This window comes from Neolamprologus multifasciatus, chromosome 6, assembly GCF_963576455.1.
Source record: "Neolamprologus multifasciatus chromosome 6, fNeoMul1.2, whole genome shotgun sequence".
Taxonomy (NCBI): Eukaryota; Metazoa; Chordata; class Actinopteri; order Cichliformes; family Cichlidae; genus Neolamprologus; species Neolamprologus multifasciatus.
The window spans coordinates 26585555-26608341 of NC_140444.1; the positions used below are offsets into that span (position 1 = coordinate 26585555).

The 22787-nt window shown below is 40.2% G+C and overlaps 1 protein-coding gene across 3 annotated transcripts; it reads right to left on the minus strand.

The window, feature by feature from the left end:
- Positions 1-4747: 4747 nt before the first annotated feature.
- tmem154 (transmembrane protein 154) lies at positions 4748-13051 on the minus strand. Of its 3 annotated transcripts, none has more exons than XM_085163498.1 (9): positions 12469-13031; positions 11670-11741; positions 9666-9722; positions 9464-9484; positions 9063-9224; positions 8528-8582; positions 8114-8190; positions 7413-7455; positions 4748-5623 (listed from the first exon to the last, which is right to left on the minus strand). In XM_085163498.1, exons 1-8 carry the CDS (start codon positions 12560-12562, stop codon positions 7424-7426), a joined length of 570 nt encoding a protein of 189 aa, XP_085019624.1. In that variant the 5' UTR covers positions 12563-13031; the 3' UTR covers positions 4748-5623; positions 7413-7423. The 3 variants fall into 3 exon arrangements, with proteins under 3 accessions (XP_085019624.1, XP_085019626.1, XP_085019625.1); XM_085163500.1 differs by lacking the exon at positions 12469-13031 and adding an exon at positions 11859-12462; XM_085163499.1 differs by lacking the exon at positions 9666-9722 and having other exon boundaries at positions 12469-13051.
- Positions 13052-22787: the final 9736 nt, after the last annotated feature.

Consider the following 22787-nt stretch of genomic DNA (forward strand, 5'->3'; position numbering starts at 1 on the left):
CACTTTGCTGTTTCATTCAAACCAGTTTAACCATAATCTGATCCTCTGATCCCACCAGTAAATTAAATTCCACACCTGCTGCTGGAGCACATCGGCCTGAAAGCCAGAGTCTGAAGTGCATCTTCACTTTGTCATCAGGCTTTCACTGGATCACAGTGTAATTATAGCATAATGATCAACTTCATTTGTGCTGCAGCTTTCAGCAATGATGATTTAAAGTGCAAAGAAATATTTGTACTTTCTACTCATTTCAAAAGAGGCTCATCACTTCATATAATGGAAGTTTTTATTTCAAATATCAAACTGATTTGGGCCTAAATCATGAGCCTATAGAATTTGGACAGAAGTTTTGGTGCCGATATCAACAAGATTAGGTGGGCAGAATCAAGCTAGTGCTAGCATAAAGGTAGGGATGATTTTTAAGTGTCTGATCATTTCAAATGCAATATTTCTCACTGTATTTTTAGTTGTGGAAGCAAAGTGAAAGAAAAAACAAAAATGTTTGTATTTCTATGCTCTAATATCCTTTATTAGCACATGAATATAGCATGAGGTTCTTAGCTTTGCACAAAAAGCTAACTGGCAAAAATGCCCTGCGAAGACTTTCTTACTTTGAGTACATTTCACAGCGCATGCTTTTCACTTTTACTTGAATTGTTGAAACAGTATTTAAATTCTAGCTAAAGTATTTTTTTTGGAACACGCATTTGTACTTTTACTTACCTAAATAATTTGTGTACTTTTATCCCCTCTGAAGACAAGGATGAACAAGAAATCCTTACTTCTGAGAAGGTTAAGTCTGGGAATATTTTCCTTAAATGATACATTTTCCAATTAAAAAACAAAAACACTACTATAATTTTTAAATTGAAGAAAGAGAATAATAACTAATGATTAAATGCAGACTGGCGTATAAACACATGAAAAAAGGTGAGTGAAGAAGAACAGCAGCCTAGGCCTATCTCAGCATAACTAAGGGATGACTCAGGGTCACCTGATCCAGTTCTAATGAAAAGCTTTATCAAAAAGGAAAGTTTTAAGCCTAATCTTAAAAACAGAGAAGGCGTCTGTGTCCTGAATCCAAACTGTTCCACACAAGAGGGGCTGGAAGTTCAAGGCTCTGTCTTTCATTCTATTTTTAAATATACTAGCAAGTTAACTAAGAAGGACCAATTGGAGAGAAAGAGTAAACAAACATAAGCAGTAGTGAAACTAGCTTAATCTAACAATATGTCTGTAAGAAAGTCATGAATTACCCTTAAGTGATTTAAACCCTGCAGCAAACAAACAATCTGAGGGTCAGAAAGAATGAAGGTTTCATAAGACTAAAGTGTCAGAAATATAGCAAAGAGGCAGGCCATGGAGAACATATTCTAGCTCTGTTTTCAGCAAAGTCAGAGCAGCCAAAGGTCAGAAATAGCAGAATTATTAACGTTTAGGACCCAATAGTGAAGTTGCAAAAGCAGCCCTAGTGCCCTATAACAAAAAGCTCTCGAAACACTTATGAGTGATATCATTTTGACATTTATCAAAGCTCGTCCTGAGATTTTTTTGCAAACTGAAAGACCTCTTTAATGACTGTCTAGGAGTCAGTGTACAGAAGCTTATTTGGATTTCTTGTGAAGGACCTTGTATGCTCTGTAGCACATTGTTTAGGATAATTGAAGAAGCTGTAATAAAGGCGTGAGGCAACACAACTCAAAATCCTGCTGCTGAGCTTTTAACACCTAGCTAAAGGAGTGACCCCCATTTGTTCTTACAGCCCTTCACAGGCCACCTGTTAGTTTTAGAATACATTTTAAGGTTTTATTGCTGTTTTTTAAAACTCCTGCCTACGTGTACCAGCTGCTGCGTCTATATGTGCTTGCCCTATGCCTGAGACCTTGTGGCAGGGCCTCGTCAGTGGTCCCAGCCACATGTTTGATCATTAAAGGTGATTGAGCCTTTGCAGTTCAGCCTCCATGACTGAGGATCTCAAAATTGTTGTGTTAATTATTGTTTAGCACTTCTCTCTACAGGGTAGCGCTTACACATTCACCTAATGAGCAAAATCTCGCCAGTCTGATCACAGGAGGAGACAAAAACCTCTTTGGGGTGGTGCCATTAATCTGGCATCCAGCATTAAAAAAAATCTACAAATCTACAAATATGTAGAGCTACTTGCTGTGGCGAACCCTTGTGAATGAGGGAGCAGTGGAAAGCTTCTGTTATGTTTTGAAGAGTGCTATTTAACTACATATAAAGTAAACTAAAAGCTTCTCTTTCTGCAGGTCTTAAAAACATAACCTCGGTGCGATGCCCCAAACTGAAACCCTATCAAAAAACAGCCAGAGAGCGGCTACTTGATAATGTTGATACCAAGTAAGCTTGATACATGCATGTAAAGAGTAATTTTCTACTCTGTTAGCTGTTGATTGTCAAAATCTCAGTGTTAAGTCAGCGCTGACACTATGCGTGCGGTGACAGACAGAACTGCTGTCTGGAAATTTAATGGGAAAGAGGGCGAACAGGAGGGGAAAAAGTGCTGTGAGAGACTTCTTTCTCATTTGTATTCATTGCTTTGCATGGATCGTCTGGCCTCGCTCCCTCAGACCTTCCTGTGGTATGAATCCCATCAGCTTTTCACAAGTGTCCATCAGACAAACAGAGCTTGTAGATGAAAACAGGAGAGGCTCATCAGTGGATTAAAGGCAGTATGAGCTAAAGCGGAGTGTAGGCCCACAGTGACAGAAACACGTGTCTTATTGTGCTTTAATCGGCTGTTATATACAGTTAGATCCATAGGTATTTGGACCATGGCATTTTTTTTCTAACTTTGCCACTAAACCACCAGAGAAGATTTTAAATCAAACAAATAGCATGTGATTAAAGCACAGACTTTCAGCGTTTAATTCAAGCTGTTTAACCGAAGAGGATCAAAAGTAATTGGAAAACCAGCCATCGGTTTCACACCCAGGTGTTTCCAAGTGTTGAATGCCTATTTGGTAGTTTTCCACTGTCCAAAGAGATATTATTGCAAGTGAAGGAGGCCATCCATGGCTGAAAAACCAAAATAAACCTATGAAAGAGACAAAAGGCTGAATCAGAGAAGCTGTGTCAAATACTTATGGGCCTAAATGAACATAAATGTCACCACTTTAAAGTGGTGCAATGAATGAAAATGTAACTTCAACCACTCTGAGTTTCACTAACATGAAGCTGAAAATAGGAAATCATGTAATGTGGTCTTGAATGTGCAATTTTTAGGTAAGTGGTGCTACTTTGGTGTTCTTTAACCTGACTTTCTTCAATATATACATCGTGTGGATATGGGCGTAACAGGTGTTGGTGTTTACGAGCAGCAAACACTGATACAGCAGCAACCAAGCTCCTGGTGGTACCACACAATCTAAGCTTGTTACAGACCTTACTGCACTGACTAATGCCAGTGGTCAGGGGAGGGGATGCTGTAAGTGTTGTGCAAAGAAGCAGAACTGTGAAAAGAGGTACTCGCTTAAAAAAACACAACCCCCGAGCAAGCCAGCTCTCCAGTGGTTGCTTTAAAAGAACTTTAGCCATTGTTGCATAGAGCTACAGTTTCATTTATGACTTCACGGGCTGCATGTTTTTCAGCACAATGGATAAAACATTAGAATCGCACACAGTATAAAAGGAAAAGCAGCTTTCTGTGCAGCGCTACATGTTTAGTGTGTTAGAAAAAGAGGCGCTAATTAGCCAAAACCACAGGCTTCAGCTGGGTTTGCTTTTACAGGTACTTAGTCATAAAAATGAAATGATTTCATCTTACTGTGTGTGTGTGTGTGTGTGTGTGTGTGTGTGTGTGTGAGAAAGAGAGAGATTGCATTTATTTGTTTCTTCATCCACCAACTCCTCCTAGAACATCAGAAGCTGAGCAACCAAACTTGGCACACAGGTTCATCTCCCTTTAGGCTCCTGAAGGTTCTTATCTATATCAGATAATGGCATCATGCTGCCTAGCAACGGCCTCACAATGAGTTAAGACGGCCTGTTTATGGATTCGTGCACTGACAACATCTTATGAAAACATCCTATAGTCTTAATTTAATCACAGTAAAATCTACTTTATATCCAAAGTGTTGAACTGTTCATGATATATTATGACATCACCACATTGCTTGGCAACCATCTAGCAACGGGCTAAAATTATCTATTTTTAGCACCATATGAAAACATCCTGTTGTTTTTGTTTCACACCTTCGCAAGATTTCATCTATAGCCATAAAACCTGATTTATACATGCCTAGCAACCACCTAGCAACAGCTTAAATCGACCCACATTTAACATATAAGTCCTCCTTCTTTTCTTTTTTCACATCTATAAATGTGATTACCAGTAATATTAGAGTGCTAACACTCCAGAAAGGTTCAAGTACTACTCTAACATGGGCAAGCACTAGTTTAAACGAAACACACACACACACCAGATCCACAAATTTTAATTTCATGGGTACACAACAAGAGGAAAAAACCAAAATCACCAGGATACAAAATTTTACTGGGTGAAGTAAAAGGCTTGAGCTGCTGATATTCCTACAGTCAAATTTCACGACAATCAAAAATCTGAACTGAACAGTGGCACTCAAGGAAACATAAGCACCACCATAACCGGTACAGGATTCATCATCAGTTGACTGTGATGTCTAAATTTCAAGGGGATCCATCTTCGTGGAACGAAGACACACACACACACACACACACACACTCTCTCTCTCTCTTTATAGCAAGGTCTTATTTATTGAAATTTTACTTAAAGCACCATCAGCAAACAAGGACACAAGTGCCTTTATGAAATATGTACAAACATCTTTTGGTATACTGTATTCTCATATTTACAGTGCAAGATCCCGCACAATACTGACTGACGCTATAAGAAAGTAGAGCTCACATTTGGATCAATGTTACAACTGCTTTGATTCAACAATTTCAAAGACAAAGAAAATGATATAAAGTGTTCAGTCAACGAGTTATTTGTTATCTGTGGAGAGATAAAAATCTTATTGGGTGCAGCTTTCTGAGAACTGCTTCGATGACGGGAAATAATTTATCCAAAGCTTTAGAAACAGGCTTTGAGATTTCAAACAAAACACTTAAAAAAGTTGCTTCTCTGTCATGCATTCAGCTGGATATCTCCCCTTTAAAACCTCCAGCTGGAGGGACTCATAGTGTAATGCAACAAAATGGCTTTGAGCTTAGGAAAAAGCCATAAGCAGAAACAAAGAACAGTGCAATCTATGATAGAGAGGAGAGAGATATTGACCTAATTGTAACATCATCAGTTACTACATTATGAATCTGAGCCATAAAATACTGTACATGTACCTGGCAGCATATTAAAGCAGAACACCATGTGGTGTAAAACGGATCACAGAGAGACGGTTTTGGTTCGGTTGTTATATGCTGCTGTTCACTAACGGCTATCAGAGGTGTTGCATTAGAAAAAAATTGAGGTTGAATTTTTGTTGCTGTTTTCCAGCAAAATTGTAAAAATGAGTGTTAAGTGTTGTTGTTTCCAGACAGTCACATGGCTGGATTATTGCTGGTGGAGGAGGTTCAAACATCAGTGCTGGCATTATTGTGTTGTGTTGACAGTGTCTCCTTTAACCTGCAGACAGGGAATCATGGGAAAGAGAGAGAGGTAGACATGTCAGACTTAAAGGTCAACCTAAAATGTAACTCCAGTGACCTGTGTTTGCAGGTAACGTGGTAAAACTGACACATTCGGGTAGTTTTTCAGCTGATATTTGAGATCAAAAGGGTTTAAATTACAGCATAATTCAGCCCAACTCCATCTCTAGTGTGCCACTCTCACTGACTCACTGTGCCGTACAGTCCATCACAGCCTCGCTGCACACGTGGTAAGCACTGGTTCACGCAGCATCAAAGAAGGATCACTAATCACAAACCTCAGACTCTGGCAGCAACAAAACAATAAAACCTTCACTTCACAGCTCCTCTGCTACCCATGAGCTGAGCTGGAAAGGTGATGATCCCACACACGACTAAAAAAAACACAAGTGTGAAAACTCAGAGCGGAGGTGCTTAACTTGAAAGCAACGTTTGCAGTGGCCGATATTCATCCTGTTTTCCTGAGCATATTTGGCAATGAATTTATTCTTGTGTAGAAAAAAGGTTTCACAAGCTTTAGAGCCAAGCATCTGCATTTTGATGTTTTTCAGCTCATTGTTTTGCTTCACAAACATCAGAAACTTCCTGTTTAGCTCTGCTCTCAATGCCTTTCACAGCCTCCGTTCCTGCTACACACTAACCAGAGCTTCATATTTGAGTGGTAAATAAGCTGATGAAGAGGTTTGGTATGAAGCTGTAGTTGACTGAAGCACCTAAAAGTATCTACATTCACGAGCAACATAAATGAAGCCTGCTGGATCCCCGAATTAATCACTATGTTAGAACTGGTCATATGACTGGTTTTTGTCTGAATGTCACAAAGGTTAAACTTGTTCTAGGTTATTTTAACAAACTTGCTTTAAGCAACACTGCATATGCTTTCTTTTCTTACTCCCAGCCACCATTGTGCCCGAGTCACCGTGGAAATTCACAGGTCTGACAAACAGGGCACAGCTGGCACGCTAGATGGCATCGCATTGAGCAACCGCAGCAACACCAACATCACATTTACTTCTGTTTTGAGATCTCTTGTGTAACCTCATGTGTACAAAGTGCCTCCTAGTTGAATGCAAGTAACCTCTAGCCCTTGTACAGCTTTGGAAATAAAACCCTGGGAAAAAGCAATGTGTAAATGACGTTGGTCAACAGTTCGCGGAGCGGACCTTGACCTCGCCTTCCCGGCTCTTCCAGTAAAGGAGACTATTCCAGGGTTGAGTTGCACCACACTTCCACGCATGCCTGTTGTAATCACTAACAGATGTTAGTGGTGTTTGCGCTTTCAAACATGTGCAGTGACGAAAGGGTCACAGTTCATCAGTCACAGCTCTGCTGAAAACCAGCTGGTGCATCACAACAAACAGAGGCTGGCAGCAGAGAGGAAACGGCTTGGAAACACTTTTTATTGCCCGAGTCAGCTGTTGATCTGTGTTGTGTTAGCCTTGTTGTGCAACATGCTATAAGTAATTTGTTTGCGCAATGCTCTGTGTTTGTACTATGAGAAAATCAATATTAAGGTTTTGTGTTAAGTGAAGTTTTGTTAGTAGGCAGCAGGAAAATGTCACTCAAAACTCTAAACTTCTTCATGCTTGATCATCATTTGGTTTAAAAACACATTTTGGAGATCTGATGATCTAATATATAAACAAATCCTAAGTGTCCAGGCATACTATCAATATAAAATGTCTGTGAGGTTGCAATTGAGAGAAATTATTCTCAAAATAGTCTGTAAATGTTAATAACTTGATAATATGCACAGGTATGCTCACCTTAAATTCAGTTACAGACGTTTAGAGTCCTCTGCAGTTTCACCTATGCAAAGAATTCAAAGAAAAGTCATGAGATCAGCTAGTGAGGAATAAAGCAACTTCAGCGTAAGAAGCTCTGCTGGACGATTACTTGATGTGAACAACAGCGACATCTGCTGGATAAACGGTGGAACCTCCTTCACGCCTCTTAAACCAGCTGGGTCTTTTCCTGTGCGGGTGGCTCTTCACGTTGGTGGAGTGGTTGCAAAGGTTTGAGCACCCGTCACTCCATTACACTATGATGCTCAGCTTGCGTTTGCCATTTTATCTTTTGGTTGAACCAGTTTTTGTCTGAGAGCGTTACTGGCACTTTAGCTCCAGTGACAGTGACAAGACAACTTTTTTTCCACACCCTAACTCATGTGATGACTCATATATGATTAATGGCGTGTCAGTGACCTTCAGGACAACCTCCAAGGGCACAGCCTCCCTCGCTGGGGCTTAAATACCTGTGACTCTTGGCCAGTTGTCTCAGAACTGACAGAGTCTCTTGGTTAAGAGACAAAAAGAAGACCTGGTGCCTTCTTTTTAGTCACTTGAGACCACCAAAACCTGGAGGTCAGTGAACTTCGACGTACTTCTCTTGTGATCTGTATTTCTATCAGATTTCTAGCCACAGTATTTTTGTTTCCAAATTCTCGTCTTCATCCAGTGAAACCTACCATCCTTTTTCATCCACTCGTCCAACTCTTCCATTTCGAGCTCGAGTACAGAGGGCACGTCCTCTTCAAACATTGGCCTGAAAGACACAAAGAAGAAAGGACTAAGAGTCATATTTTTTTTTCTTTCTTTTGTATCATCACATCAAATATAATTTCAAAGGACTTCAGAGCCACATTTTTTAATCTTTAATAAGTCGGACTTAAATAAAAAAAGAAAGCCGTGCTTGTAGTATTATAGTAAAAGATTGCACAGAAGCCAGGGGGTAGTATATGTTTTCTTTACAGCTCTCAGTATCATTCAGCTGCAGCCACAAGCAGGAAGTTATTCTCACAAAGCGCTGAACATCGAGACGATATCAGTTCTTTAACAGTTTCAATAAGCAGTTGTAGCAAAATGACATGGGTGACACTTACATCGGCACCTTTTCTGTACTGGATCCATCCAAATATGGATCTTCTTTACTCAGGTCTACAAGCAGAGAATATACAGCAGTCAAGGCCGCAGTCATAAAAAAAAAAAAAAAAAAAAAAAAACACAAACCAGATAATCTGTATATTAAAAACCACCAAACACTAAATGATTTCAGATACTCCAGTCTATCACCCCCAGTCCTTCACTTTTTGTTTGTTTTTGGACTTTTTGTTTTTCTCTGTGTACAGGCCTTCTAGATTCCCTGCACGTCTGGATTTCTGTGGATGTGTGTGAGTGAGCGTGAGCATTTTGGAGTGGACTTTCTGAGTGAGTTGTGGATTAAGTTGAAGCTCCACTCCCTGGACCCCTGTGTTATCTGTCTCACTGTATATATGTATATGTCCTCGTTGGTGCCACATTGTAAATAAACCCAAACTTCAGAGTCCTGCGAGTGAGTCCTCTGCATAATAACCTGTGACACCAGGATTAAGTGAGAGAAGTGAAACTTTAAAATATTCCCTCCTCTGATTGACATACCTGGATTTCTCTTTTGTTTGTTCCACCTGTGGTTGAAGAAAATGCCACAAACTATCATGCAGATGATTATGACCACCAGCACTGCAGGGATAATGATAATGATGGGGTCCGGGCCTGGTGATTCAGTTTCATTCATGGAGTTTTTATCTATTGATGTGGCAACTGTGGAAGGAAGACAGCAGTTTAATCATTCGTTTCCCCCAGGCCTCATAACTGTCTTAAAATCTGGCATAAAAATATGCAAAGAGGGGATTTTCACAGGAATTAAAACCATGGGGCATTACTGACATTACATTCAATTCAGCCCAGTGACTACTACAGTTGCACAGGTGATGATTATTGCAGTAGTCTCATTACAAATCATTACTCATGTGGTAAGAGAAGCAGTCAGTTATACATACCACTACTGGAGGCATTGCCTTCTGCATTAACCCCAAGTAGAAACAACCAGGAATTGTGAGATGGTTTCATCCGAAATGAAAAGGGAGCAAAAACAGAACAAATGATGATAAAAAAACAAAAAAAACAAAGCAAAGCATCATTCACATGTAATGATGGGGAAAAAAATCATTTAATGTAAAATAAAAGCTGCTGTGGACCCACCGTACAGAGTCCTATTTGAACTGGTCAGATTGATGACTATTCTGGTGTCAGTAACAACTGGGAACAACAGAAAGAGCAGATGTGTTCATACTCCTGGACAAAAGTATGTAGCTATCCAAAAAGTGTGGTTGCTATCTAATTTGAAAACCAAATACAAAAAAAGATGCTGTAGTAACATCATAACAGTTTTTTTTTATTGTAATATGAAAGAAACAGAGCAACAAAGAAAAACCTAATATCGTAAAGCTAAAAATATCCAATGTCCAGATTACTGCTTAAGTAAAAGCAACACAATTACCCCAATACGAGGCCCGCTTTCATTTTTAGCAACAAAACGTAAGTAAAATTTCTCTCTTTGCAGAAACCCGAGGGTGTGTTAAAAAAATTGTGTTATTGTTGTCGTCGCTAGAGTTGAACTAGGGTTCGGGCATCGTTCAAAGGGTCTCAAGCTAAATGCGAGGGATTGCGAGGCAACTGCGGGGAGAGGAAAGAAGAAGAATGAGGTTCCATACCATTTCCTGAAGCTGTCTTTTATGATGTGACACATTCAGTTGGAGGTTTGTGATGATTTTAAGTTTATATTGGGCAGGAAATTTTTAAAAAATTGTTCCACAAGCTCACTTACAAAATTAACATTGATGAAGACAAGTCCAAAAATGCTTAAATTCTTATTAATTTTAGTTAGTGTGTAGGCAACGCCTGCACAAGTAACTGAAAAGTACTCTTAAAGTAAAAACAAATATATTTAAATTAGGCAGACTCACAGAGATAAAGTACATTTATCAGAGCTAAAACCATAAACAGCAGAAATAAATTTTAAAAAAGAAACTAAATTAAAAGAAAAAGAATACAATTCTGTGTTAATATGAAAAGCATAAATGCACCTCCCCTTCCTCCTTTACAGTCATTGAATGATTCATGTCATGCTTTCGATTAGTGTTGTACATTCTGAAATGATTCAGAGTTTTTGAGGGCAGGGACGCTAATACTCTGAAATTTTGTAAGAATCGCTGGCTGCATGGGTCATGAGAAAGTAAAGCGTGTTGTGTTGTTTCTTTCGTGGGAAACGCTGATCTAAAAATTAGTCACTGCAGCTTTAAAATAAGTACAGGAAAGTAAAAGCTACTTTAATACACCTTAGTGGCAGAAAAAAGCTATAAAAATGGCTGTATTGATAAGTAGAGGCACGCATGAGTCTCTGAGTGAACATCGCAGAAAAAACAAAACAAAACACTTGTAACACAAAGGAAAAAGTCATAAATACTCGTGATTTTTAAAAAAAAAAAAAATCATATTTTGCAGACGTTCTCCACAGTGTTGGAGCCTCTGGGATTTCCCCCCATTCAGCCACAAGACCATAAGTGAGGTGGGCACCTGACGTTTGGTGGTGAAGTCATGCTCACTGTTGGACGTTTATCCAAGACAACGTGTTGAAGTGGGTGACAGCTTCTGCAGAACTGCACTGTCACATGGTGGGATTTTCTTTCCCCTCTTTGCAAGTTCAGACTTGTAAATGCTTAATTTACAGCCCAGCCCACAGCATCAGTGCAAATCTGAAGAGAAGTGATTCTTTAAGGATCTGGAGGAGAGGAGAGGGCTCTCCTCATTTTTGAGTGCACTCAGGAACTCCAGTACGACAGAAAAAAAGATTAAAATTCAGACCAATGTATATAAATACATTGGTGTTAAGTTCTCTGCATCAACATGCTGTAAACTACTGCATCAAATAAATGCTTAAAAGACACATAAATTGAAGTAAATTTTAATTATATTATTATAAGATATTGTTTCAATAAAGCGAATTCAAGGCAAAGGTTATACATACATGCGTGCAGGTTATTCTCTATGGTGATCTTATGAGCAAATATCTCTTTTTTAATTTCAGGCCTTCAGTTGGAGATATCAAGATAGAGACAAACTAAGACATCTGTTTCTCAGAGCATTGAGACAACTGACAGAAAAAACATGTCCACATACTTTTGCAGCATATTATTTACACCTCACCTGTGGTCACTGTCTCATTCACTAGCTTGCCTGACCCGCTTTGTTCCGTTTCCATTTCTTTCTGGCCAAACCCTGTATTTGGACACAGCTCGTTACTTTGTGTTGGGGAACTGTTATGTCATTGAAATTGGACGGCGAACACTTGAAAGTAAAGCATCTGCAGCATTTCATAGCAAAAGTGAAACACACCTGGGGCTGAAGACTGTTACTTCTGCTTGACTTCATTGGCAACATTGTGAAAAACAGCAAACCTGAGTCAGATCGCACAGGAACTCAGCACTTCCGTCTAGTTTAGTCCAAATGATTGCAAAAAAAATCAAAACTGTTGCAAAACCAAGGACTAGGAGGTGATGATGTTGAGCAACTGGTTTAAAGCAAGTTTGTCACTCAGTAAAAAACAGTAATGTTGTGTTGAAACTGTCCTTTTCAGAGTGTACTAACTGTAGACTGTGACGCCTGTAAAAGGCAGCTTTGGCTGACCTTGTTATAGACCTGTAAAACTATAAAGACAGGTAACTGATTTCTACACATGGCGCTCATCTCACAGTCAAACCTGTGACTCTTCTAGCCCTGTACTGTCAATTTCTGCTTGTTACATTTTAACTATAGGAGAAGTTTTTTTGATTTTGAAAGCGTGAACAATAGCAGCCTTTGATTTTCAGTCGAAAAGACGTTCTCAGAGTGCCCCAAAAGAAAAACTGAAGCGCACAAACGGCAAAAGCGGGGAGGAGGCAGGAAAGCGGAGAGCACTGCTTTGTTTGAATTCACTGAGTAAAGAAACTAATGTCCCCGGTCCTACCTGTCCCAGACAGCACAGTGGTCAGCAGCAGCAGCAGGAGCAGAGGGACCTTCACCCTCGGGGTGTTCATGTTACCAATCCAAGAGGCAGACATTGTGCCATTGTGCGCCCGTTTCCTTCTGTACTGTCACAGCATCGCACTTCCTGATATGACTTAACACGTTAAATAGAAGAAGAAGAAAAACGATTCTCTCGGTCTCACTCACACACCCTCAGACGCTCTGAGATGTGATGCAATCAGCTGTGTGCTTGTAGCCACACGCCTCATGGCATTCTTGGTGGTTAGGTATGCAGCTCAACAGAGTGAAGGGGGAAGCTGAACAAACTTTAAGCAAGGAAAAAAGAAAAAAAACAAAACAACAGGTGGCGTGAGCTCAGCCAAGAGAAGAAAGCTGTCACCAAGCTACCGCATTAAATGATCCAAGTGTGAAACTGCTGCGTGTCTGCTGTGTCCACTGTAGCGGGAGCTTGAGCCACTGTTTGTGGTGAAACACTGATCATGAACCTCGGGGTCACGCTGCCTTGGTTATCAGTCAGCTGCTGTGGGTTCTTAGCCTACTTTAAAAAGACCAGTTTCTCTTCTCATCGTTAGAAATGTGACGGTGATGTGTTTCAACATGACGGCTGGGCTTTGCGATTTCCATCAGCTTTATCTGTTCAGATCACCTCAAGAGTCACGTGGGGATAAAATGTATACCACAGAATTACTGTTTGGTTCCCATGAAAAGAAGAAGAATGAGACTCTGTTAGCACAAACAAGAATAAATTCAATGATAGAAAATTAATATCTAATTGAATATAAATGGACATAGAGAAGTTGGGCTGCATGTTTTGAGCGTTCTGATATAAATGTTCAGTACAATTTTCACAATTATGGCTTGACATGATATGAAGTTAGCACAGGTTTTCTATTTGAGCCTGACTGAAGAAAAGTAAATGTCTTATCAGATTTTACAGCCGCGAGTCAAGAATCAAACCCCTGCAAACCTCATGGTGCTGCTGAGAAGGCTTCATCCTTATGGGGACAAGAACATGCATTGCACCCACTTGCTGCCCAATACACACAACAGTGCATACACCCACCACATCACCACCTAGTAGAGTTTTCAGCATTGAATTGGGGAAATGGGTTGTGTTTTGGGGTTAAAATAGACGTGCTCAACCGTGTGAGCCTCGTGTTTGAGACTGTTTGGCCCAAAAACCTTGAAGACCAACAGGTGTAGCTGTGGCTAAAAACCATCAGTGTCTTCAATAAATAAGTCTTTTTAAAACTGCTTACAAAACAAAAAACATCTGTCAGTTTCATCAGTAGTCGCTAAAAATTTTTTCTTTCATGAATCATTTTAGCTGGCCAGAAGGCCAATCGGGCCCCTGCATAGAACTTTTGCAGAAGTCTTCTTCTTCGTCTTACTTATATCTTAATAAAATACAAAACCAGAACTGTATGGGTAATACGGTGGTGCAGTTGTTAGTACTGTTGCCTCACAGCAACAAAGAGTTCAACTGGGACCATTCTGGGCAAATTTCCCTGTTTTTTTTTTTGTGGTTTCCCTCTGGGTTCTTTACTAATAGTGGTGTTGGGTTAACTGGTGATTCTAAATTGTCAGTGTGAATTGTTGTCTGTCTCTCTGTGTTAGCCCTGTGTCAGATCAGTGATCTATGGTAGAGTGGCAGAGAATGAATGGAAATGTGCAGAAAAATTATTTTTATATCTCAGGAGGTTGTTTGAAAAACCTACCTTCAGCTGGTTTCTTGCCTCCGCAGCAGGTAGCGCTGCATGTTTGATGTGGCAGAGTTTGACCCTTCCTGACACAACACAAAAGATACAGGTGGTTTGAATCAACAAGAAGCAAAATGCTGATGTTTCACACCCCCGATTTAAGACTGAACTGCAGAGCTCCTTCAGTGACAGACTGCTGCATCCTAGATGCATGAAGGAGAATTTCCGCAGGTCCTTCCTCCCTGCAGCTGTCAGACTGTACAATCAGAACTGCTCCCAACAAACATAGATGTTTACATCTGCGCTGTAACTGCAATAAGTTAATTAACCGATTCGCACTACAACCTGCTTTGCCTCTTATCTCTAGTTATTTTTATTTAATTTAGTAACTGCACAGTACTCTCTGTATATAGTAACCACTGTCCTTAATGTAAATATGTAAGAAAAATTGTGTATGTTTCTGTTCCATGTCCTGTGTACTGTTTGTTTGTATATTTGTCTTTTTGGCTGCTGTTACAACCAAATTTCCCATTGTGGGACAATTAAAGGATTATTCTATTCTTCTATTCTATTCTAAGACTTTACCAGAAGCAGTGGTTAAAAGGCATGCATTAATGTGTTTAACAGTGAGCTTTTTTCCTTGTTTTGTTTTGCTCTTAAGGCCAAACCTATTTCTCATTAATTGTTTATTATTATTATTATTATTATTATTATTATCTATAAATCGGTACTAAAAAAGTTTGGAAACTTTTCATTCTTACAGATATAGACAGCTCTATTATCTGCAGTTTTGGGTTATCCAGTCTTGCGCTATGTGATTTAAAAAAAAATCCAAGCATGCTTTTACTGCATTGGCAGTGAGTTTGGGATCATTGTCATACTCAAAAACAACACTTTGGCCACCTAGATGCTTTTCAGATGGCATTGTATGATAGATTAAAATAAAAAATCTGACTGCTCTTGGCTGTAGATACTCACTGTTGTACCTCTCTCCTGACCTCACCCATACATACTGACGACAATTTGAACCAAAAATCCCACGTTAATTCACAACTGATTTCAATCCAGTTCTTGTGTAATCTGGAATACCTCAGCCTTTCTGCTTGAATCCCTTCTTAAGAATCTTGTTTTGACTGCTATACACTTCACTGAGATCATTTCTGATGAGTTACCATTGAACAACAGGTCAACTGTTTCAGGTCAGATAGTTGTTGTTTTTTTTAGATGAAGATGACTTTCAGACACTGTTTATCTGCTGTGGGGGTTTTAGGCACGCTACTTGAAAATAGTCAGGTACAGCTGGACTGAAAATGAGTGAAAAGGCAGCCAGTGTCAAAATAAAGACCTTCAGAAAGCCTGGAGAACTAATGCTCAAGAACACTTTAAAAATGACAAGGAAGTTTGGCTACTTGGAAATAAAATATATACAGATATTATTGTTGGCACAAGATCTTTGCACAGTACCTCAAATGGTACAAAAACAGGAAAACTTATGATCTCTATTTGTTTCACACAATCAATACAAGGACTTTACTGAGAATAGGCCGCAAGCTTCTGGCACTGAGCAAACTGAAGCTAAATAATGTTTCTGCTGAAGAATCGTTGTTTTGTGATCTTTTTCTGTGAGAAAGGAGCCATGTTAGCATGTGGTCTAATCATCCGTGACTGGCGTCTCTTCCTCAGAAGCGTTTACGCTTACCATGAGTCATACCATCAGAGCCTCTCTGTTTTTCACTTCAGTATTTCTGTTTCTGTTAATAATTCTATTTCACTATTTTAGAGAAATAAGATTGCACATGTTGTTACTTTTTCTAAAAGAAAAATTTCTGGTGGAGACTGAATGTGTTTTTTAACATCTATAAGCAATCTGTGGTTCCACCCAAGAGTCCATTTGACTTCAAAATATTTCACAATAGGCCACATAAGCAGAAAAACAAAACTCCACCTCAGGGATCTACAACAGAGACAGCTGCGTCCATAATTTGTTGGACAAACACTTTTGTAGTTTTGCCTCTGGGGCGAGTTGAGACCAGTCAGGTTTGCCTGAAAAGATCAGATATGATGATGGGGAACAAGACTCTGTATGCCTGCAATGCATTCATTTTCAAAATATATTTCAGTCCATAGGTTTTTGGGTAAGCATAGTTTTGGTTGTTTTGTCTCAGCTCAACAACACCACGATGAAAAAACAACTTCAAAATATCTAACCAAATTAACAAAACACTGTCAAAGTATAACCAGGCTTTCTGATACAAACATTTGGATTAGCAGAAAACAAATGCTTTTTCTACCATGAGTGGGAGGCTCAGAAAAACTGCCCTGGGGACCCTCAAGATGGAAATCCAGCCATGATGATGACTGTGGATGAGTGAACAGTGAACTAAGTAATTCACAACATGTAAAAGTCTGAGCAAAAAGTGCAGTAGTACTATCAGAAAAAGTACACTTTAAAATCTGATTGTGTAATATAATAAATTAAGAACTATTGATGATATATACATGCAAACAGTTAATGATAGCTGAAATAGTTGATCGTTTTGTGTATTCATTGGTTTGAATGTTTTTACATTTTTCAGTTTGGTTTCAATTAGTTACAAATACAACACATTTAAAGGTTGTTGAATTTTTAATAAAATCAATATAATATTTACATTTAATACTGATTTTAACTGGTAAGTCACACCTTGTTCCCACACAATAGTTGTGTGTGAATGGGTGAATGACTGAATGTAGTGTGAAGCGCTTTGGGGTCCTTAGGGACTAGAAAAGCGCTATACAAATGCAAGCCATTTACTATTTGTCCTGGGTTTAGTTGTGCATTATATAAGGTGTCAGTCTCTGTCTAACAGAATCAAAACCTCCTATGTATGTGTGCCACAGGATCCCAGACAGAATCAGTGTCTTTCTTCTGGCAGAGTTCAAATAAAAAACGCCACATAAGCCCTGTGTCACGAAAATGGACACCAGGTAAGAAATACAACATCAAACACCCAACCTTCCACCTCCTCCTCCTGTTCCTGCTGGACCATCCGCCTCCCCTCAGCTAGCAGCAATGAATCAGACTGGAGGATCTTTCCTGGGATCAGCTCCATCTCTATTTCAGGAGCAAGCTCCATCGATGGTCACTCCCATTATCCCGGTAGAAGCTCACCTCCTCACTCAGCCAGGAACTGATGGCCAGGTGAGACAGCCAGAGGTGGTGGCAGGTGTTTACTGATCAGTGTTGGTCGATTAGTTACTGAAGTAATCAGTAACTAATTACTGATTACTTCTTCCAAAAAGTAATCCCGTTACTTTACTGATTACGTATTTTCAAAAGTAATTAATTACTTAGTTACTTTTTAAAAACACGATTTACAACCTGAATAGGTAATAAAGCAATAAATCTTTCAGCCCAATTCTACTTTTTCTGCATAATCCATCATACAAAATGTAATGAAATGGAAAAGTTTTTTTTAACTTGTTTTATCAGTTTTAATCTTTTAACTTTATGCATCAAGTAAAAATTAAATTATATGCACCATTCTCTGACTTGAAGAAATTAGTTTAACATTTGAACCTATTTTCTGCACACTCCAGCACAAAAAATAAAATATTTTTTGTGTTTACACTCAGTTTTTCAAATAGATGCAAGTAAAACACAGCAGAAAATAAATAAAGTCAAAGACTAGCGGTCCTTTTGCTCTATTTTCACCTGTAAAGCAGGAGTGTCGTAGGCGGAGGTTTACCCTGGTGCAGGTGTGCCGCAGGTGTGCGCACTCGGTGCTTGCTTGGAAGTTTAGGGGTTTTTTTCGCTGTAAAAAGAAGTTTTCTTCCCACGCACAACGGACACTAATGTTTGTCACTTTTTATGGACTCAAACTTAAAGTAAGGTCAGTACTTCCACGCTTTAAACGCTGCACGCTCATACTCTCTCCCGCACTCAATATATTATCCATTGTTGATCTTCACACAGCTGTTGTCACTAACGTCGCCATTGTCATGAGACATTCTCACGATTTTAGTAACGCAGTAACGCAGCGTTCCTACAGGAAAGTAACGGTAATCTAATTACCGTTTTTGCGATAGTAATCCCTTACTTTACTGTCAGATACTTCAGGTCAGATGAAAGAAAAAATGTTTTTCTGCTGCCACCTTCCTTGTATTTTACCTTTGTATAACTGTGGTGTGAAGCTTTGCTGATCAGTAAACTTAATCACTGCCTGTAATCATAATTCCAAAAATAAGTGAGGAGAGCAAAGTGCAGCTATGTATAAATGTAGTTTTATGCACATGTTCTCCTCCCACTGATCACTTTGTTTTGTTCATGCAATCTTCTTTGAATCTGGTGAACACACGTACATGTTTCTGTGGCGCTCATCATTATTAGCCTCTGAAGTGCTGGACTAAGTGACAGTATCGTGGGGTTTTAACCTTCTCCCTCCCTCCACAGAAGCTACTGTATCAGTGGCCTGTAAATGTGGTCCCCAAAGCACCACCAGACACTGTTCTTGCTCCTCCACCCACCAGGTCCACTCCGAGGTGAGTTTGCTGTGCTGCTTTTTCTCACCGTCCTGCAGGTTTCTCACAGTGTTGACATGTGCTCTTACTCTGTTTTATCCCTGTAGAAAATGACCGCATCAATCCCATCAGAATGACGGACGCCCTTCTATTAAGAAGCCACCAAATGCCTTCATGGTCTATCTGAAAGAGCAGAGGCCAAAGGTGGTGGCTGAATTGAACATGAGTGGGAGTGCAGCTGTGAATGCAGTTGTGGGAGTGAGAATAAGTGTGTAACTAACTACATACATTTATGGATCTGTTCGTGTTTTGTGCTCGTGTTTATGCATGTGTACCAGCTGTCCTGTAGTAATGTGTAGTAACAGTGTAGCTGTGCATTTATATATGCCGACAGTGTGTTCCTGTGCTCTTATGTCCACAGTGGAAGTTGCTCTCAAAAGATGAGCAGGCAAAATATTTTGATCAGGCGGAGACAGAAAGATGGCATCACACAAACGAGCATCCACAGTGGTCCACCAAAGACAACTACGTATGTCCAAAGTGCCGACATTCATACATGTGCCTGTGACTGCACTGAATGATGAAACATTCACATCAGACAGTTTGTATCAGCTCGTGAAAATTCGAATGTGTTTGTTTTTAGGGCAAAAAGAGGAAGAGAGTCAGAAATCGGAGCTGTACCACCAGTGAGAGACTATTTCTGGGAATCACGGCATTTCCTTCATGTGAAAGACAACATCCTAAACTAGGTAACACCAGCCCTGCTTTTCCTGCGGATTCCGCGCCATCGACATCATTTACCTCCCAAGCAAGACGTTTCAACCCCGAACAGAGCCCATCCTTTACACCGACACTGCCATGTGGTCAGTGCTTGACCACCTTCCCATCATGGCACAGGGTGATCTGATCTCACCTCAATCAGATGCCTCCACTGGTCCTCAGCTAAACCAGAGAAGCGCTGCACCCACTCAGACAACGGCTACGTCCCAAAACTACGCAGACCTCACTACTGTGGACATCAGCCAGATTGACTGTTAAAAACTTTTATTGAACTTTTTAAATGTATCACCACAATAGAGCACACAATCTAAAAATAAAGGTGGTGCAAAGAAGTGGCTATGAGATGTGATTATTGTTTGTGAGGAGAGAAGGCTTGACATATGAGTGATTGTCATGTCCTGAGAGCTATATGGTGATTTAATTCCTCTTGTTCGACTACACTTGTCTTGGTCTGCCTCACTGTAAATCCAACCTCCAAAGGTTGACTTGTTACATATCACCAAGAATTGGTGGCAAATTAGTGGCACAAGACACGGAGGGATAGAGAGGGAGCGAGAGACGCAAACATGGAAACAAGACACAAAAGGAAGATGCAGAAGAAAACTAAAAAAACCTGGGCTACGAATTCTGGGATAGGTTGGGCCGCAACGGATACATCCGACCTATCCTTCAAAATAGGGGAAATGAAGGAGCGTTTGTCGGCCGCATTTGGAGCAGCCTTCGAATTGGGTCAGCCTTCAGCGCCTGGCTGTGACATAATCGGCCTTCAATTGCAGCCTCCGAAGGTAGTAGCCCCTGAATTGGGGCATAGTTAAAGATAGCCTTCCTGAAAAAATTCATTAGTGTGTTTAACAAAGGCTTGAACTTGTGACACAGCATCACATAAACCCATCACCTTTTGTCAAAGTAACAGTTGCTGACTGGCTAAGGAAGCAGGCAGGGAGAAGAATCTGTATCTCTCCATGAGAGAGAGGAAGGGATCACAGCTGGTGAGTTTCTATTGTCACACAAAAGGACATTTTATTGACACCAGTTCTTTGCGGTTAACCAACATCCAGCAGTCATAGTAAGGATAACGGCAGGCAAAATTAATCAAGCATCCCTACATAGACTTCTGCGCTAAATTCACCTCTCAGATAGTTTCCCATTCACTTCGAGCACTCATAGATTCCAAAGACAAACACATTTTGGGGCTCAAACCAAAGCCATCAAGCTCAATATTCCTTTGGGGGAGCTCCCAGAAACACTTCACTTATCCACATTAGTATCTACATTCCAGATATCACCCATCGTACAGAAGTGGTAGCTCTCATTATCAGCCAACCACTCCAAACATATTAAGATGCATCTCTTTGAAGACCCTGGTATTAGGACACCCTTGATTAAGCAACCACAATCCTCACGTGGAACAAAAGCTCTTCTTCTGGTTCAAGCAATGATTGCTGTGACTATTTAAGTCACAGCAATCATTGTCGGTCCTGTGTGCTGCACAGCAACATTCAATATTTAGTATTTACTGTTAGCTAGATTAATGCGATGGTGCTGTGTTTATTATGTCGCTCTCTTTTTTGCTTTTTTTCTCTGTTTTTTCTTTTTCTCTCAACAGGTGATCTGGGAGATTTTTTTTCCTTTTTAAGTGTCCTTTCTCACTGTCCCCCTTCATCTTTCTTTCTTTCCTACCCCCCAGCCATGTCTGTAACAACTGAAAATAAAATAAAATAAATAATAACAACAAAGGTCGATCAAATGGACCAAAAAAAGCAAGGCCGTGATGATCCACTTGGCATAGTAAATCCGTTGGGCATCTTTGTTGGCTTTCAGACATCAGTTCTAACTGCTACAACAACAACAGACAAGTCCCTTTGCTGTTGCACTGATATTTCAAGGTTTGAACAACATTACTGTTAAAAATAAATACCCATTACATCTGTTTTACTCTGCAATTGAAATTTTGCAGGGAGACACTGTTTGCTTTTTTTTTTTTTTTTTTTTTTTTAAGTGGATTTATGCAATACTTGTAATCTTGTTCATATCAGTCAATGAGATGAATAGAAAACAACATTCAAAACCCAACTTGTTCATTTTGAATACTTAGTAATGCCATTCTGACGCACCTCTGATATTGGTAAATGACATCATCGGAGACTTTCTGAACTAGTTTGTGCTTATCTTTCTTGAAAAGATCTGGATCTTTTCCAGGAACCTCTCTGAGAGTCAGTCCGTCATTCGTCAGGTTTTCCAGCACTTACTGGAGAACTGTTAGGATGCCTGGGTCGTTGAACCAGGGTTTTTGAGTTTATTATATTATTTATAATTTCTAGTCTTTGGGTTTTCGTTAGAGTCATGTCTTATGGTTTGTTTCTGTGTAATCCTTGGTTGCTGTCTCCCCTGTCTGCTATATCCCCGTGTCCAGTCGGTGTCTGTGTCTGCCCTGGTCCCACATCTCTGTTCCCTCTGTTGTAGTGCCTGCATGTGAGTCTGTGTCTTTTGTTCAGTCTGTGTTATGTGTTTCCTGTTTTACTTTGAAGGTCTCTGTCTTATCTCAGTGTGTTCAGTTTACGCTTCCTTGTCTCGTCAGTTCTGATTTGCCCCAGCTGTGTTTCCCTCCTGTTGTCCATTCCCTGATTGCTCCCTCTATGTATTTAAGCCCTGTGTTTCAGTTTGTCATTGTCGCGATCTACCGTTTATTTAGCTGTGTGTTTTTTTCTATCCTCCGGTGTAAGTTTATTTTGATATTTCCAGTTATGTTATATTTGAGTTTAACATTAAAGCAGTTTTGAGTTTAAGTTTTGTCTCCGGAGTCTGCACTTTGGGTCCTTCTCCTGCCTGCACACAGCCATCACATAACAGAAGATCGCGACCAGAACTTGGACCCTGCAGACTCTTTTTCCTCGGAGTTCAACGGCGAGATGGTGCGGATGGTGAGTCTGCTCGACCGCATTGCCCAGTCACAGGATTTACGGACTATGGCAGTCGGGCTAAGTGCAGTAGATGCCATCATTCGTCATAACCCTCAGCTCTCTCAGTTTGCTAAGGACACTAAGTTGGATGGCACCATTACTGCCTGGAGAGAGCAAGTCGAGGCTGGTGAGCTTGCTCTCTCACTCACTACATCTTCCCCACTGCTGCCCCAGGACAACACACACTCTCCACCTGTCTCAACACTGCCACGGACTTCCTCTCCCTCCCCACACCAGCCGGGTCCTCATTCGCCTGCCTTTTTCCTGGCGGCTATGTGGTCGGAGGATGAGGATGAGGTCTCCTTTTCTCCACCGGTTCCTGTTTCCTCATCCCGAAGGAAACGGCGTTCAGGCCGCCG

Coding starts and splice junctions, on each gene's coding strand:
- tmem154 (XM_085163498.1), bottom strand. CDS start 12,562: ATGTCTGCCTCTTGGATTGGTAACATGAACACCCCGAGGGTGAAGGTC. Junction 8,191..8,527: donor AGTACAGAAAAGGTGCCGAT/GTAAGTGTCACC, acceptor TGTGTCTTTCAG/GCCAATGTTTGAAGAGGACG. Junction 7,456..8,113: donor CGAGTGGATGAAAAAGGATG/GTAGGTTTCACT, acceptor TTCTTTGCATAG/GTGAAACTGCAGAGGACTCT.